Genomic DNA, 18,970 nt, shown 5'->3' with positions numbered 1-18,970 from the left:
CCTCCGTGCTTTTCCTAGTTTGCTGTCTTATAGTGGGAAACTCCGAAGTTGCAAACTCACTTCTTATGCGGCGTTCTTCAGCCTGAGAAACCACATAATCTGGAAGCTTGTGCTAAACCTGGACACGTAAAAGTTACTAGTTATTAGAAATTGTGTTTAAATTTAAAAACCATATCCTCATTTGTGTGGGCTCACCTGACTCGTGTAGGGAGTGCTTACTGATTGATCATGGCACCTTACACTTCCGACCTCACACAGACCCTGACAAGGATTACTTCCGGTGCTGTGTGATTTATTTCTTCTCCTTCCAATGAAGGTGCAGACTTGAGCCATTTCCGGTGTCAGCACTGAAATGACGTAGTTCCGGTTTCTCACAGGCTTCCAGCATCTAGGTTGAGTCCTTGACATGGGACATCCGGGACACAGCACAGCGTTCCGTCGGGCTGAGCAAGAGGGATCTCTGGTTTGGATTGTTTTCTCTGCCCAGAGCACATGGATTAAATTCGCAGACCCCATGAGTCTATAGTGGCTTCTGTGAACTCTGTGTGGTTATTCTCTTTTCAAATCCTCTTAGTTCTTGGCCGAGTCTCTGACAGCTGCCTCGCTCTGTGAACTGGCTGCCGTCGTTCTACTACAGAGATTTGATCGATGTGTCGCCTTCATTTGTTAGCTCTCCCAGCTCCATTTTCTGAGAAAGGCTACTTCCCTCTGTGCGCATATCCTCAGGTGTTGGACGCTACCTCTTAGGAGGTCTCAGGCCCTTCCTTTGAGGCTCTGCATCCCTGCAGACAAAGAGCTAAAGTTTTTGAAACAAAATCCAGTAACTCCACGGTGGCTTTTTCATGCCTTTTGAGAGATCCGAGGACAAGTCTTTTCACTGGCAGCTATTCACACACGTTACCCTCTCTCTCTTTTTTTTTTTTTTTGGTTCTTTTTTCGGAGCTGGGGACCGAACCCAGGGCCTTGCGCTTCCTAGACAAGCGCTCTAACCACTGAGCGAAATCCCCAGCCCCACACGTTACACTCTTAAGTAGAGATATCCAACCTGCGTTTTCATCCTAATATCAACAAACACATGAGTTACCAGTAGATTTATTGAAAGAATCAAGTATGAGTTTGGACACTCCTTTGTCTCTCTCTCTCTCTGGAACAATTTTTCCCTTTGAAAGCTAAAATTTCTAATTTTATTCAAGTCCATTAACAATCCACATTGTTCTTAATTTTTTGATGGGAATTACTTTAGTTATCTACAGACTGACCTGCTCCACCCTCCTCTTTCCATGACTAAAAGGAAGGCTCTTTTAAAAACAGTTCTGCCTAATGGAAACCTAGTTTTTTCTTTTGTCAAATATTATTTCTTGACTTCAGGAATTATTTTTTTTAATACCAATAAGGCACCAACTGTTCTCTAGATGTCTCCCCGCCCCCATATTGCTTTATTCTTTGGTAAACATGGGGTGAGCCCCCTCGATGCTCATTATCAAATGCTTCTGATTCAATATGTGGACAAAAGCAACCTACTTTCTGTCTTTTTCTAGTGGTGTTCCTTTTCAGGGAAAGAGAAATACCAAAGCCTGCCTGAGAATTAGGATTTTTCAAAAGTCTCATCGCAATGTGGATTGCAATTTCCAAAGTTGACATTCATTAAGGGGAACGGATATGAACTTCCCATCACGGTTTGGAAGTGCATTATTATTTCTTGTTATATTCATTTTCCCTTTGTGACTTGAGCTGTAAGCTACCCACAGACAAAAAGAGCTACCTAACCAAGATCCCATCTTCCCTTCTCTGTAAGTTGAGATTTCTAAGGCTGAAGGGAAGAATAAAGCAAAATGAAGCGAGTCTGCAGATGTCCATGTACTTCCTAGAACAAGAAACAGACAGAGACATGTTCCATTAACACGTGTATCAGATGGACCAATGAAACTGCAGGGGCCCTTGCTAGATCTAAAATCCCTGTAATAGTGTGTGTGTGTGTGTGTGTGTGTGTGTGTGTGTGTGTGTGTGTGTAAACCTAGGTGTATATGTATACGTATATATCTATGTATGTCTTAGGGTTTTCCTGCTATGAAAAGAAACCATGACCAATGCAAGTCTTACAAGGACATTTAGTTGGGGCTGGCTTGTAGGTTCATAGGTTCAGTCTATTATCATCAAGGCAGGAGCATGGCAGCATCTAGGCAGGCATGTGCAGGAGGAGCTGAGCATTCTACATCTTCCTCTGAAGGCTTCTAGAAGACTGGCTTCCAGGCAGCTAGGGTGAGGGTCTTAAAGCCCATGCCCACAGTGACACACCTACTCCAACAAGGCCACACCAATCCAACAAGGCCAAACCCCCTATCAGTGCCACTCCTATTTGGCACTATTTGTCTTTAAACTTGAAACTTATTCATAAAACAGTTCAATGGAAAACAGGTAACTTTAACGAAATAAATACAGATGTATTAGAAAAATAAACAGGAAGATGTGTGCCTTAGTTCCTGTTCCATTGCTGTGTAGAGACACAGTGACCAAACCAGTTTATGAAAGGAAACATTTATTTGCCTTCTTACAGTTTCAGAGGGTGAGTCCGTGGACCATCGTAGTACACACCATGGCAGTATGCTGGCAGGCAGGCAGTCATGGCTGGAGTAGTTCCTGAGAGCTCACATCCTGCTCCCCAGATGAGAGATAGAGATAGAGATAGAGATAGAGATAGAGATAGAGATAGAGATAGAGATAGAGGGAGAGGGAGAGGGAAAGGGAGAGGGAAAGGGAGAGGGAGGGAGGGAGAGAGAGTGAAGCCTGGTGGGCTTTTGAAATCTCAAGGCCCCCACCTCCCATTGACACATCTCTTTGAACAAAAACAAAATGCCCAATCCTTTCTAAACCATCCACCAACAGGAAACCAAACACATTCAAATATTTGAAACTCTGAGAGTCATACTTATTCAAAATCCTAAAGTATGTTTTTTTTTAAAAGAAATCAAGTAATGAGTGTCCATCCCACTTGGTAGTATATTTTATCATTGCATTTCATTTCTCAGAGGTTAGGGTTCTTTGCATAACAGGTTTACAATCAAGCCATCACTCTCGCATAAGCCAAAGGCATCATACCTCCCCCCTTTCTACTTGATTATCCACATTGGCGTTACTTTTCTGTACTGAAACATATCCCTTCATTCTGATTTAGTTCAAAGCATGGGGAGCTATTGATGTGCAATTAATTGCTATTCATAATGGGATAAAACAGAAGCCAACATGATTGAGTCTATTGTTGCTAGAAGCTGAAGATTTCCCTTCCATTTAATAAAACGTGATAAATATGATTTTAACCCAAGCCTAGAAACCAAACAAAGCCTTTAGTTCATATTTTTTTCAGTATTTCCAGATCATTCTCTGTGATACACACGAACCTAGAGGAGGAGAAATGTGTGGAGTCACTGACACATACTCAACAAAGGATTCCTTTGCACAATAAGGAGATATATCCTGTCCTCTTAGAGTTGTCCCAAGGACTCCCAATGATCTAAAAGTCCTCAGCTTCCTTGGGTAAAACGACACTGCATTTGCATATAACCTAAGCAAGCCTCTTGTCTACTCTAGATACATTTATATATGTGTGTGAGTGCATGTGTGCATAGAGAAATGTAAGTGCAGAGGCTGGGGGAGGGTAGAGTGTGTTCTGCTCCTTCACTACCTACTTTAATTCCTACTGACAGGGTCCCCTGCTGAACCTGAGGTGAGGCTCACTGTCAGGATTCCCCGGTCATCCTCCTGTTCCCATACCACTCACTGGTGTTTGCATGTGTGTCCACACACTTGCCTTTACCCCTCTGCCGTCTCCCCAGACCATCCTACATTTTAAATAATCTCTGAATTACTTTTGTACTTAATGAAATGAAATCATGAGGGGCTGTTATTTTGGAGATGACAAGAAAAATGGTTTGTATATGTTCAGTACAGATATGGTATTTTGTAAACCACTTTTATTAGTTCCTTGAGAACTTTATAAATTATATAATGATAGAATTTACTTCTCACTTCTCTTCCTAACTCCTCCCTGATCCATCCCCACCTAATCCCTTCTCCCAACTTCAATCTCTCTTTCTGCCCTCTATAATAACCCACTCAAGTCATTTATGTTGCCCATAAATTCGTGGGCATTGGGCAAGCCACTGGAGCCTGGCCAGCTTATCACCAGCTATATCTTTGTAGAAAACTTGTCACGCACCCAATGACCTGCCACCAAGAACGACGTGCAGCAACAGGGTTCTTCTGCGAACAAGCCTTTACTGTGTTATAGTACTTCTCAGTGTTACAGCTCTCTTAGTGTTACAGCTCTCTTGAACAGGGACCCCAAGCAGCAAAGTCGCTCCACTTATATACACAACAGTATGCTAATTATCTCTCAGGGATTGGTGGGGCATGGATCACCCCACTAATTGTCCTCCAGTTATTGTCGGAGTTTGAATCACCCCATTAGCATATTAACGGTCAACTGACAATTGGTGCAAAAACCGCACATGTGCAGTACTGTTGTTCACCACTGGAGGGCGCCATACATCTCATTATCGTATGGCCGCCCTAGCAAGGGGACAAGCCTGAACATTCGCAGTAAGTTGTCGAGATCCAGACAAGGCTGGATGTTGGCACCATCTTTGTTTCGCCGAGGCGCTCTTTACATCTCCCCCTTTTTTGTTTAATAACATGCCCGGTCTAGATCTGGGTGTCACATCAATCTTGTCATTGCTCCTGTCTTAGGTCGTTCTCATCCAAATCGGCCTTACCCATCATAGAGTTACCCTATCGCCACCGGGCCCCATGTCTTGGGTTGGTCCGAGCTCGAGGAAAATTGCCCGTCCCTGGATACAATGATTCCACATGACTGTGACAAAAATGATCTAGGGCAAACTCTTGATCTTTCAAAGAGGCCAGCCATATGTTGGGAGAAGCACCCTTTTTAATGGAGGTCATAGCCTGGTAAACAACCATTTTGTGTCTGGCATGTTCTGTTTTTAAACGGCCAATAAGCCAGACACATACTCCGCATCCCAGGAGGACAATAGCTCCCCAGCAAACATGCCCGCCCACTCCTTAAAAAGGAGAAAGCATTGGTAATCCATTAGGTAAAGTCTTCAATTGTGATGGGGTCCAGATTAGTGCTGTTGAGGACAGCAATCTGCATCAGCATTACCATTCCCAGTAGTACAAGTAGGGTTTGTATTCTCATCTTCAAGAAGAGCAGAAGGTAATTTTCGAGTCAAGCACTCAGGTACCCAAATTGGATTTTCTTGATTCTGCGGAAAAACACAAACAGCTCCCCTAGATCTCGAAATCACGGGATATGGGCCACACCATTCATCAGTTAAGACATCCTTCCACTTTACTTCTGCATTAGTTATAGGTGTAGTAGCAGCATAGCGATCCGCAGCAGAGCGGCCATGTGCATCCAAAATTAAGAAATTTAGAGTAAAAAGAGCTAAAGAAAGTTGTTCTTTTGGTGTTCAGCTGCTGGCAATTCCCTCTTTTTGTTTTTTTTATAAGCTCTTTTAAGGTACGATGTACCCTTTCCACAGTTCCTTGACCTTGGGGATTGTATGGCAGTCCTGTAGTATGTTTGACCTGCATTGTCTGGCAAAACGCCTGAAAGGAATTTGCAGTGTAGGCTGGCCCGTTGTCTCTCTTGAGACTATCAGGCTTTCCCCAGCCTGCCCATGCCTCTAAGCAATGGCTAATGGCATTACGATCCTTTTCGCCAGTCATCAGAGTAGCGTGTATAATACTGGAACAGGTATCAACATAAACATGAGCATATTTTAAACTTCCCCATCATCCCAAAATCCAGTCTCCAAAACGCCGAGTCTATCCTTCATGCTACAGGTTTGACTGCCAATTCCTACATATGAACACATGATGGTGCGGTCTCTGATACCTCAACAAAGAGACATTGCCTTAAAATCTTATAGAAGCCTGGTTTCTAGGATAAGATTTCCATAAAATTATCATCCCAATTTAGACATGTTTCCCTAGATTGGCTCATGCCACATGTTGTCTAGAATGACTCTATCCAAATTTACCAGTTTTATGTCAACTTTCTGTTACCAATGTTATATTTTTTAAACAATATCCAATAACTTAAAAGCCAATAGTCCACAACCAAGGCATGCAGATAATATTCATACATTGAAAATCAATCAGAAAACAAAATTGAAGTGGCTACACATACCTTTAATATTTAAATCAATCACCATTTTTACTTTTTCTAGCTTAGTTTAAGAGAAACACCTTGTTACCTGTTGAGTCTAATAATCACAGTCAAAGATTTTTCTAAGAGAAACAGTGATCATTTCCGTTACCTTAGAAGCTGTGAAGCTCCTGGTGTCTTTAGGATCGGCTAGTATAAACATTTAGCCAGCCCCCTGGGGATCTTGCCCAGCCGATTTAGGCTTCTAGCTACAGATGCAGACTCCAAAAGCCAATTGAAACTTTTTATTTATTTGTTCCTTTCTTGAAAGGAATTAAAGCTACATCAATGGTTGAATCAACCAGCATTTAAAATTTTAACCTTTTCTTTTAAACATGAAACACAAAACATTCAAGCAACAAGAAGCAAACCCAGACATAAATTGACATACATGGACAGCTTGGTGCACCAAGGATTGACAATAGATACCGAGGAAAAGAACTAGATGGTGATCCACCAAAGGGACCCAGACATACTACCTAAAGAACCCAGAACCAGAAATAAGCACTTCTCCAATAGGAGCCAGCAAGGAGGCAAGACGTCTCCTACCTCCTTCTGTTCCCAGGAGAGCTCCAAAAAGTTAAAGCTCATTTCCTACTTTTGCCAAAGCATCTGTGGAGAGTTCGGGAGGACTGTTTTTCTCAACCCCATTCTCTCTCTTGTCCAGGGTGTAAACTGTCTCTAGTCAGGGTCCAAAGACTAAAAGTATCTATGAGAATCGACTTTGCTTCTCTAGATTTTAACATAACTCTAAAAGAACACATACACAAAAACATTTTACCATTATTACTTTGTCTTCTTTTGACCACAACCACTACCCCAAATCTTTATCTTTGCAGATGCTTTCAATTTCTGTGATCCTTCTGAATTCTGCTTACTGTGGCCTTTAAAATCTGTATCCACCACCTGAGTTCCCATTCAAGGGGTCAATACAAGTCTGGTGGTGGAACTGAGGTCCAGTCCTGCGCTTCCTTTTGTTGCTATGTGGGATGCCCGAGACCCGATGGTTCTACCTTTACTTTCACTTTCTCTAAGCTGTCAGTGATGCTTTCTATATTGTCTGACATTTCTAAGGTCAAGGCTTTTAAAGAAGAACATATCTTATTTGTTTCCTGATTCTGATTATCCTCTTTTTTTATCTCTGCCTTCTCTCTGTTCCTTTTATCTCCTTTTCTTTTCTTTTTTTCTTTCAAGACCTTTTCTCCCTCTGACACACTTTGTTGCTCTGCAAGGACTCTCTGACCTGTCCTAACGGCTCTAAGGGCTTCCTCACATCGTTTATTCTCTAAGTAGGCAGGGACCATTTGCAAAGAGGTTTTCGTCCGGGCTTAAGCTTGCCGTCAGTGGCTTCTCTATCCCACACAAAGAAAAAAAGAAAAAAATTACCAGCCTTGCCCACAAAGGATCCAAACTTTAGGTTTCTTCACAGTGGCTCTCCACCTAGGCCCATATCTTTATCCCTCATATATGGCTGCCTCTTCCTCTAATTCCTCCTCCTCGGACTCTGACAACTCTTGCTCAGAGTCACTGCCAGCCAGTTCTAAGGCTTCTAATTCTTTTAATGGATACAAAGTTTCCTCTCCAGATGACTTGTACTTCATCCTCCAGGGCTTAACTATTTTTTCCTCCAGCGGCATTTCTTCCGCCTTTTGTATAACTTTCACTTTTGTTTTAGTAACCTTTTTCTTTTTGTGCACTCCTAATTCCTCACTCCGCTCCGTTTCTGACATGGTCTTTTAAATCCAAAAAGGGGCATGCTGCTGGCAAGCCTAATTTCTCACTCTGCTCTGTTTGTGACATGCTATATTCCAAAAAGGGGCATGCCTCTCGAAGCTTACCTTTTAATTTACCTTCTCGCAGTTCTGAATCCTCTTCAGCAAACTGAAGGGTCCCCTCAGCACCGGTGATGTTGGTTACCGGGTATCGGCACCACTTGTCACGCGCCCAATGTCCTGCCATCAAGAACGGTGTGCAGCAACAGGATTCTTCTGGGAACAAGCCTTTGCTGTGTTACAGCTCTTCTTAGTGTAACAGCTCACTTAGTGTTACAGCTCTCTTGAATAGGGACTCCGAGCAGCAAAGTTGCTCGACTTATATACACAAGAGTATGCTAATTATCTCTCAGGGATTGGTGGGGCATTGTTCACCCCACTACTTGTCCTCCAGGAATTGGTGGATAATGAATCACCCCATTAGCATATTAACGATCAACTGAAATCTGGTGCAAAAACCGCACATGTGCAGTACCGTTGTTCACCACTGGAGGGGGCCCTACATCTCATTATCGTATGGCCACCCTAGCAAAGGGACATGCCTGCACATGTGCAGTAAGTTGTCGACATCCAGACAAGGCTGGATGTTGGTGCCATCTTTGTTTCACCGAGCGGCTCTCTACAAAAACTTACTCTCCATTTCCTATCAGCTAGGGTTGAGGGATAGTGGTCCTGTCATGTATAGAAGACACTGCTTTGTTCTGGTTCTTGCTGACATCTGTATCTTATATTTCCACTCCCTCTTCCTTGAGGGTCCCTAAGACTCAACTCCTTCCCTTTTTGCCTCTCTCTGTGAGTCTGTGTATATGCGTGTGTGTCTATAGATGTCCCATTTTACAATCAAGCAAACACATGGTGGGGGGCATCTTTATAATTGACTGCTGATGGTATCTCACCCCAGACCAAATGCTGCAATGCAGACATGGTGTAGCTCAATACCAGAAAGAAATAGGTGACGTGGCGAAATCTACTCAGCTGTTTCTAGTGTGAGTTGAAGTTTAGACCTCAGACACAACCATCTTGCCCAACCCTATGGGTTTAAGATACACATTGTCCCAGTAAAATGTTCAAAGGTGGGAATATGAAAATCCATTGGACCCTGTGGGCTGTAATCAATGAGTTCATTTGTTGATGGATGTGTATGAAGGTGGCAGGAAACTAGGAGATAGGAAATTAAGGGACTTGGTCATTTGGGACATGTCTTGGAGGGTGTTTTTTTGTCCTTGGTCTCTTCCTGTGTTGGTGCTTCTTGGATGACAGTGAGGTTAGCAGATGAGCTCTATTGTGCCCCTTTCATGGTCATGTGACCATCGACTGAAACCTATGAAATCATGAACCAAAATAAGTTTGTTTACTATATCAGTTGCTAGGCAACTTGTAAGATTGATGAATGTGATTAACATGAAAGTGGCCAAAAGTGATGTAGACCATACCAGGTCAGGTCCAGATTTGATGTAGGTGGACCCATGAATTAATCCTTTAAACTCTTTGTCTGGAGGCTGCACACTAAGAGAAGACCCAATCTTTCCCAAGTGGTTTTATCCAGAAGATTCTGCCAATGTATCTGTTGTCTTAGCAAATCAAGAACCTTGCTGCTTCCCACTCTGGTCCTTCTCCTGACTTCACTTCTGTGTTTTTACTAGACTTCAATATCATATGAACTAGTGGGAAATGAGAATTAAAAAAGGGAAGGAAGCTATAAATTTTGCTTTAAAATCATTAAATTACATTTAAAATGAATGGATATTTTAAGTATATAAATTATACTTCAACAAAGCTGCAAATAAGGCTTGGCCAACTGTTATGCTTGTCGTGTGATATGCTATTTGTCATAGTTCCTGTGACTTTTATTTTAATAGTAGTGGGTTTTATTACAGATGACTCAGACACCAGTGTAACCCTGCAGGGAGAACACTCCGTTCTGTCAGGGAAAATAAATCAAGTCAAATTCATTGGCTTTCTTAATGAGTGTTTTTCTGGTAAAAGCTGTGTTGGCTGGAAGTTAGACAGCTATTGGCTGAGAGCAAAGATGGAGAGACCACAATGTTTTCAGGGATAACTGAAGAGTGTGCTCATGAAAGTGTCTGAGTCTCACGGAGTACAATTGCAGAAGCTCCAGCGACTGATGGAGCTGGGCTCTAGGACCCTTGCAAGATGGCCATTATATGTTTTGTTATATCACAGCCGAATGTGAGACAAGGCAAGATGAAGTGGAAAAATTTTGGTTTCTTTGGAAACTCACTTGTGTCACAGGATGTTTTTCTGGAAGCTATGTTAGGAGAAGATGTTTTGCTGAAGCAGACACATGAGAAGGCATGTGATATTTTGCTGGAGCACACGCTTGAAGGGGGACAGGATGTTTACGGAGAACATAAATGTAATCCCACATTGAGGGAGTGGACATTTTTACATTGCTACACCTTGCAATACTTCGATGGTCTTTGCTGTTCTTCGTTCCATAATGAGAAATGCACAAAAGAGCCTGTGCTATTTGGGCTGCTTCTGGTTGCTTGTGCTGCTTCTTCTTGGTTAGAGCCTTGTGGTCTCTGCCAGGTCAAGGCACTGCTACTGATTCATGTTTTGCGTTTGCTATTGGACCGTACTGCACAATGATGATTGGAGTTGCCCCAAAGAATTACTTCTAAATAGGTCCACAACTCTCTCCCTTTTCCTTTTAACTTTCTCTCTCTGGTACCTCTGATTGGTGGTCTAGAAGGGTGGTTGAAGTGTTTAATAACCCTAAATGAAGTAGGTTTTGAAAAAAATCTTAGCCTACAGATAGATTCATGGGTTTTGAGAAAGGGGTATGTCTCCTTCTGTGAGGAGATGATCTGTAGGTTGTGACTTTTTGGTTCTGTGGTCTACTGTGACCCATGAAATGGCCAGTGACTGACAGTCTCCCAGTAAGTGTAGCCCACACTAAAATGCTTTTGCTTGGCATTAGGAGCTGTGGATTGTATTCATTTCTTGTCACATATCCTCGAGTTTTCATGTTGGTGACAGTAGTTACACTTCAGTTCTGCCATACAGGGAAGTGGGTCTATACACTGAGAGAAGAGAGTGGCTGGTGGTGAGTATATAACATGGAGTAAGAGAATCATTATGGTGCTGGGTCTCTCTTTTCTTTTTTCTTTCCCAACTTGACAATCTGGAGCCAACTGAGAAGAGAGAACAATTCAAGAACTGCCTCCTTTAGATTAGTCTTTGGGCAACTCTATGGAACATTTTCTTAATTGATGATTGTTGTGGGAGGGCCCACCATTCTGGGCAAGTTCATCAGTAATCATGTATAAAAAGAATAGCCTTTTAGGCTGTAAGACATAGTAAGGGAGCAAGCCATGTGGAGTGTGGCAGTTTGAATAAGGAATGCTCCCACAGACATATATTTGTATATTTAGTTAACAGGGAGTGACAGTATTTTCAAGGATTAGAAGGATTAAGAGGTGTGGCCTCATTGGAGGAAGTGGGTGTGTCGACAAAGGTGGGGTTTGAATTTTCAAGAGCCCCATGCTTTTCCAGAGTTTCTTTCTCTGTCTCTCTCTGTCTGTCTCTCTCTCTCTCTCTCTCTCTCTCTCTCTCTCTCTCTCTCTCTCTCTCTCTGTCTCTCTCTCTCTTTCTGCTTGCAGAGCAGTAGTTCTCTATTGCTCTAGTGTTATGCTCCCTGCCATGATGATGGTCCAGACTTCTGAAAGTGTAAGCTAGCCTCCAATTAAATGATTTCATTTATAGTAGTTACCTTGACCATGGTGTCCCTTTACAGCAACAGAACAATGACTGAGACAGGGAGCAGGCCAACAAGCCATGCTCCTTGTTACAGCATCAAGCTCCTGTTCTGGTTTCCCTCAGTGATGGTCTGTAACCTGTAAGGCAAATAAACCTTTCCTCCCCAAGTTAGTTTTGATCATGGCATTCATCAGGAAGAGAAGGAAGCAAACTAGAAATCCACAGGTCAGTACAAGAGCAAGTCTTACCTTTAAATTAATACAAAGTATCTATATGTTTCTATTTGTGGTTATGAGGTAAGCGTCTGTGGCTCTACTAGACACGCTGTTTCTATAAAAATTGTATTACTTAGTGTTCCAATTGTTGTAAGGATACACAGTGACCAAAGTGCAAGTAGGGAGGAAAAATTTTATTCAGCTTACACTTCTACAGTGCTGCTCATCACCAAAGGAAGTTGGGACAGGAACTCAAACAGGACAGGATCTGAGGCAGAGGCTATGGAGGGGCAATGCTTACTGTCTTACTCCTCATGTCTTGCTTAGCTTGCTTTCTTATAGAGCACATGACCATCAGCCTAGGAATGGTACTGCTCATAGTGGGCTGTGCCCTCCCCCACCAGTCACTAATAAAATGCCCTACAGCTGGATCTTATGGAGGACTTTTCTCAACTGAGGCACCCTCTTCTCTGATGACTCTAGCTTGTGTCGAGTTGGCATAATATCAGGGCGGTGGTTATAATGTGATTGTCCCAGGGGAAGTGTGGCACAAGTAGGAGGTGTGGCCTTGTGGGAGTATGTGTGGCCTTGTTAGAGGCAGCATATCACTGTGGGGGTGATATGCTTCTTCTCGAACACCATGTCTGCCTATACACTTCCATGCTTCCTGCCTTGATGAAAATACACTGAACTTCTGAACCTGTAAGCCAGCCCTAATGAAAGTTGTTCCTTATAAGTTACCTTGGTCATGATGTCTTCTTGCAGCAATGAAACCATCAGACAACCAGCCAGTAAAAAAAAAACCCAAATCGCAGAATTAATCAACAATACAAAGTATTTTCAAGTCCTGCAGTGAGAAACTTATTCTTGAGAGAAGAAACAGCAGTGAATGAGTCCACGATAAGGTTGCCTCCAAAGCCATTCTTGGAGTGCAGAGTGGCTTCTCAGGAGGAGAGAGCTACATGGTCAGGAACCGCAAAGCATTTTAAAGCCACGGCAAATGGCATAGGAAAGAGCTTAATGCAGCACCTCTGCATTGGAGTCACTGTCAAGAGTTTTCTGAGGATAAGCTTACATGTGAGTCAAAGACGGGAACTTCCTGGGGCTAGATAGGGTAAAAGGGCCCACAGGTGTGTGGGAAGCCATCCAGTAGAAGGAGAGCCAGGCAAGACAAGTCAGTGCAGGAGCTTTTTGTGGTCATCTAGGGGCATTGAGCAGACACCTCAAAAAATATTACAGGATGGAACAGAGGCAAACAGTGCTCAGGGAATCTAAACACAGGATCCACGTAACACCTAACAGAAGCTCACATTATCCTCATCTTCCCTTTTCAATTACTTTTAAATTACAAAATAATGGGCTTTATGATACTTTCAGGAATCGATAGATATAAACTTAGTTTGACATTCTCTACTCTTGAGTTATCCTAGTCATAATGTCCTCCGGGGAAGCCTCCACCTCACATCTACCTTCTGTAGTGATGGCTTGGCTGTTCTTTAAGGAACCAAAGAGACCAATATGGGTGCGCCCATTTTCAACTCATTCTAGACCCTTTCTGTTCTTCCTGGGTCTCCTGCTTCACTTTTTGAGAACTCCATTTGGAATTCCTTCGTCCCTCAGTGTACTCTACTCCCTCATGTGTTCTTTATTCTTTCTTCCACATCACAATCAATTTAATCTTTCTTACCCTCATCCTGGTCTCTTCTCTTCATGTGAAGGTTGGATTTATTTAAAAAGATGACTTTAGGGGCCTGGAGAGATGACCAATGGATCAAGAGCTTGTCTGCTTTGAAAGAGGACCTGGATTTGGTTCTTTGAGCTCATGTCCTATGGTTCCCAATCACCTTTAACTCCAGCTCCAGGTGACCTGACTATGTTGGTCTCTGTGGTCTCCTCTATTCATGCCCTGCCCCCATCCACATAATTAAAAATAATACATCTACAGATGAGAAACAGGTTTCATTAAGTTTCGTTAGTCAAACAAAACCTGATCTTCTCTGCTTCTGAGTCTGCTTGGATCAGTTTATTGGGTTTGCCCTTGGGTTCCAAGACCACCTCCCTGTTACCTGCCACTCTTTCCCCAACAGTCTGTTTCTCCCTCAAACTTCACCTCAGAGAGTCTATCTATCTCTTGCCCCTCTCCACTGCTTCCTAAACATCCATATTTTTTTCCTGTGCCATCCCTGCTCCTCTAAGCCTCATCTCCAGTTCTTTTCTCTCCCTAAAGACCAGACCAGCTCAGTCGTGTTTGTTTTAGCCTATGTGACATTAGACTTACTGTTTACAGCGTTGATTTTTCCGGCTTCCTCTCGATGTTCCATCCATCAAAGCCCATCTCCTCCACCAAAGTGTTCACACACAACACGTCACATTGCACACTTTACTTTTTAGAGCAAAAAAAAAAAATCCACTGGAAAAGATACTGGGGTTGTCAAAGGCCCTTGGGTATCTGAAACACAGATAAACAAAAATTAACCCCAATCCTATAAATTACCCATCTATGTCCCCCACACTTTGTGAATTTCACCTTAACGGATCTTTTCCACCAGATTATAGACGTAGATGTGGACGTCACCATCAAACTTGATGAAGTACACAGAAGGCTTGGCTAGAACTTGGTAAATGACTTTGCCGATCTTTATGGAACTGTCGCTTCTGGTGTACTGCACACATTGACCTGTTAAGATGTCGCTGTCAACGTCTGACTTCATCTCTGCTGGAGGAGTCTCTGGAATGATACGGAGGTTACCTTCTGTGTAATATCCAGGAGCTGGTAGATGTATAAGACTGGATCTTTTTTGTAGGTGATGTACAACCAGTCCTTCATGATTGCCACCTGGGCTAGGACCACCCCCCTCCAGTTGTCCTTAGAGCCATGTTTGCCTTCAAATTTATGCTCCACAGCTTGGCCAACCGTGGCACTTGCGAGACGGGCGTCTTTCCCTTGAGGAAATACTACTTTGTGAGGCAAGACCTTAAGCTTTAAAATCCTCTCATCACTGTGAAGTTCCAGTCCGTAGACACAATCAATTCCATCATACTTGACCAGATAGAGAGAGGGATTTGTTGGCAGTTGATCTAGAACGATGGCCTTCCATTGGGTGACAGGCTCATCTCCTTCTTTCCATTGGTGGGAAATTCTGCAGCCCACAATGTTCCCCAGGGCCTGGGGAGAAGGCTTCCTCCTCTGCCGCTTCTGGGTGGATGGTGTGATCATCCACCTCACGTACATCCTCTTCTTCATTGCTGTAGACCCAGTGTGGTAGGCCATGGCACTCCTGGTCCACATCGTTCTGTGTTCAGGCTTCATACTTGCCCATGGCTTGGGTTTGAAGAGCTCGCCTGCTTAAACCAGACACTATGTTGTTGCCTCTGTCATATGAGTGCCTGCAAGGACAATGGTGGTGGGGTGGGGAGGGCACTGGACCAAGGCTCTTCTTTAAGAGAACTTTGGAGCAGGTGAGGAAGGCAATGGTAAACAGGTTTGAGCATCTGAATCTAATTCTGTCATAATCAGAAGTTCATACGAGGGCTGGGCAATGGTGGAGCACACCTTTAATTCCAGCACTCAAGAGGCAGAGGGAGGCAGACCTCTGTGATCTCAAGGCCAGCCTGGTCTACAGAGTTAGTTCCAGGATAGCCAAAGCTACCCATAGAAAAACACTGTCTCAAAAATCAAAATCAAAAGTTCAAAGGGAAATGAACAAATTGTTCTCTACAGCTCAGAATAACATATTCAGACACATTTCTTCAGCCCTTGTCACTTTGCCTCTGCTGAGGAACCTCTCCTTGAATGGCTAGGTCAGTTTGTGATTAAGTATCCCTGTCCCCACTTTAAGCAAGCAGAACAGAGAAAGGATATCAAAGGAGCCAGAAGGATGGCCACACCCCTCTTCTACCCTCTAACTATGAGCTATGTGGCAACATCCACAAGTATCTGCCCAGAGACACAGCCCACCAGTCCATTGGCTTTCTGTGTTGTGCATCCAGACTGCACCTGGGACTTTTGTCTAGGCAACAACAGGCATTTAGAAATAATATCTCCTGGTGTTGGGATTTAGCTCAGTGGTAGAGCACTTGCCTAGCAAGCAAAAGTCCCTGGGTTCGGTCCTCAGCTCAAAAAAAAAATCAACAACAAAAAAGAAATGTTATCTCCTAAAATGCACAGGCACAGAAAGGAGCTTTGCAATTTTAATAGAATTATGAATTAGATATTGTTAGCAAAGGATAATAAACTCCGGAGACTGACTAGCCAAGACCATCTGCCTAGCTGTCAAATGTGGAAGACATCGGAACATACCGTTACTAGCTGTATGAGGGAAAACTATTAGCTTTCTGGGCTACACGGGTCCCATTAATCTTCATAAACGTATTTACACACACAGAATCGTCCAGATTCTGTGTTCTGAAACTGGTCAGGCACCAAAATCCTTTTGAACAATTGTGGGGTTAAGTAGCTGAACTGGCTTTCACACACCGCTGGGAAGATAGTGAACCCACCTTCAAGGAGTCAAGCGCGCCCAGGTGGAAGAGATGCACAACCTCCGCCCAGTGCTCTGTGACATCATCCAGGCTCTGCTTACGTCATAGAAGCCCTCTCAGGCCAGTTCCTTCCCTAGTAACGCTTAGAAACTTCCAGCATCTAGGTTTTAGCTTCTCATGTAGCCTCATGGAGACCCAAAATAAAGTCCCCACCCAAATATTCTGATGACTGGAGTCACAATCTGCCCATGTAACACTTTTCATGCATTTTTTTCTGAAAAAGTCTTTGGTTTATTAGTCACCAACATGCTTGGTGGTTATTTTCCCAGCTCCTATCTTTCCTTTGGTTATATTTAAGGCATTCTCCGTATCGAAATATTGCTAGCCTCTCTCTCCGAGGCAGCCCACTGGATAGCACACCAAAATTAACTTTATCAAAACCCACAATTAGAGGAGGGCCATTTTTATTCAAACAAAGCTGGAATTGGCCAGGATTAAATACCTCGTATTGAAGTCAATGGCAATCATGAATTATGGATTCTTTGCAGAGAGCGAGGAAGTATTAGCTCCTGGTCCAACTTCCAAAGCCGGGATGAACCTATGACAAACCCGATATTGACCAGTCATATTTTAAATGTCTTTAAAATTTACCAGCACTTCTGGTTACAAGGAATTTATTAGATCAAATGCAGCAAAACAGGATGAAATGGATGAGGTAATTTTATTTTTGTCACACGGGTAGACAGAATACTGGATGCAGGTAAGTATGGAATCTGCCTGTAAATTACAGGGCACTTTAATTGTTTGTGTCACATAGTTCTTCAGATCTTCAAAAGGATTCTTTTCAGAACCCTCCCCTGTCCCCACCACACTCTGACCCTCCCTTCCCTCTTCCAAATAATTCCCTTCTACTTTAACATTATAATATTTTTAAATGTACTTAGAGCTTAACAACTTATTGCAGCTTTTTAAAATCTGTCCAATTTTCTAAGTGCACCGTCTTCTTTTTCTCCCTTCTATCGTAGTTTTAAGCACATTTTCCTTCACACTTTGAGTTTTACTCTCTCTCTGCTCTTATGACTCCTCTGCAATTATGTGACTGTTGGTCCACTACGTGGCTGACCTTAATGAGGTGTTAACTCAAAGGACATGATTTTTCCCCCTTTTCTCCCCTTCATCTTCCTTCTCTAGGCACCTGCTAAGATTTACAGCCTTGGGGATTTTTTTTAAGCCTGGAAAGCACACACACACACGCACACATACACACACACACACAGACACACACACACAGACACACACACACACATATGCACATACACACAGAAACACTCATAATTACCCAAACACACAAACACACACATACATACACACACACATATGCACATACACACAGAAACACTCATAATTACCCAAACACACAAACACACACATACATACACACACACATATGCACATACACACAGAAACACTCATAATTACCCAAACACACAAACACACACATACATACACACACACATATGCACATACACACAGAAACACTCATACATACACAAAGACACAGATACATACACACACAAACACACACACACATGCACACACAAACACACACAATCATACACATATACACACACAAACACACAAATACAGAGAGAGAGAGAGACAGAGACAGAGACAGAGACAGAAAGACACAGAGAGAGACAGAGAGCCCGTGAGAAAACAGGTAATATCATCTTTCTAAGAACAATAAACAGAGACAACTTTCAAAAAAGTGAAGAACAGGTAGGCAGCAAGAAGAATAATCTCATCATAGCCATCAACTTGAGGAGGAAAGTGTTTGTCTCACTCTAGGCTTCTAGATACCAGTCTGTTACTGAGCGAAGTTGGGCAGGAACTAAGGAAGGACTCTAGAGGCAGGAAAGGAAGCAGAGACAACTTAGAATTGCTGAGTACTGGATTGCTATCCAAGACCTACTAAGCTTTCTCTCCTTATCATACAACCCAGGGCACCTTCATAGGGGATGACACTACCCAAAATGGACTAGACCCTTCCACCTCAACCATCAAAAAAAATTCCTTACAGTTGTGGCAAAAGTCCAATCTGATGGAGGCAATTCTTCAGCTGAATCTTCTTCTTCCCAGGTTGAGTAAAACTGACAATGAAAACTAACCAGGACCCCTGCACATCCATTCTGATTGCCACACTGTGTGCAATAGACAAGCAATTGGAATAACCTTAGCTGTTGATCACTGGATGAATGGCTTAAAAAATGTAATATACATTGATGTGATTTTCATCTATGTGTAAGAGCAAAGGGTTTTGTTCTCAGAAAAACAGATGGAACTGTACAATACAATATGTTAAGTGAAACAAGCCAGACTTAAAAAGATGACTGCGAAATTTAGATTTTAATAAGGGATATTAAGTGAAAGGGGGCATTTAGGAAGAGGAAGGGGAGAAGCAGGGTGTGTGTGTGTGTGTGTGTGCGTGTGTGTGTGTGTGTGTGTGTGTGTGTGTGCAGGTGGAAATGGAGGTGAGTTGTGAGGATGAAGAT

General features: G+C 42.9%; 1 protein-coding gene across 1 annotated transcript in view; it reads right to left on the bottom strand.

Annotated features, from left to right (window-relative positions):
- LOC134486265 (Y-linked testis-specific protein 1-like) overlaps nucleotides 1-15,419 on the bottom strand; it is a 78,465-nt gene extending 63,046 nt beyond the window's left edge. Inside the window, exon 1 of the mRNA XM_063285185.1 lies at nucleotides 14,911-15,419. Within this exon, the coding sequence (XP_063141255.1) occupies nucleotides 14,911-15,246 (336 nt within the window). The 5' untranslated portion in view covers nucleotides 15,247-15,419. The remainder of the gene's footprint in view (nucleotides 1-14,910) is intronic.

Source organism: Rattus norvegicus, chromosome 3, assembly GCF_036323735.1.
Source record: "Rattus norvegicus strain BN/NHsdMcwi chromosome 3, GRCr8, whole genome shotgun sequence".
NCBI classification, from domain to species: Eukaryota; Metazoa; Chordata; class Mammalia; order Rodentia; family Muridae; genus Rattus; species Rattus norvegicus.
Note: the sequence above shows the minus strand (reverse complement) of the source record. Positions and strands in the feature narration are given on the sequence as shown.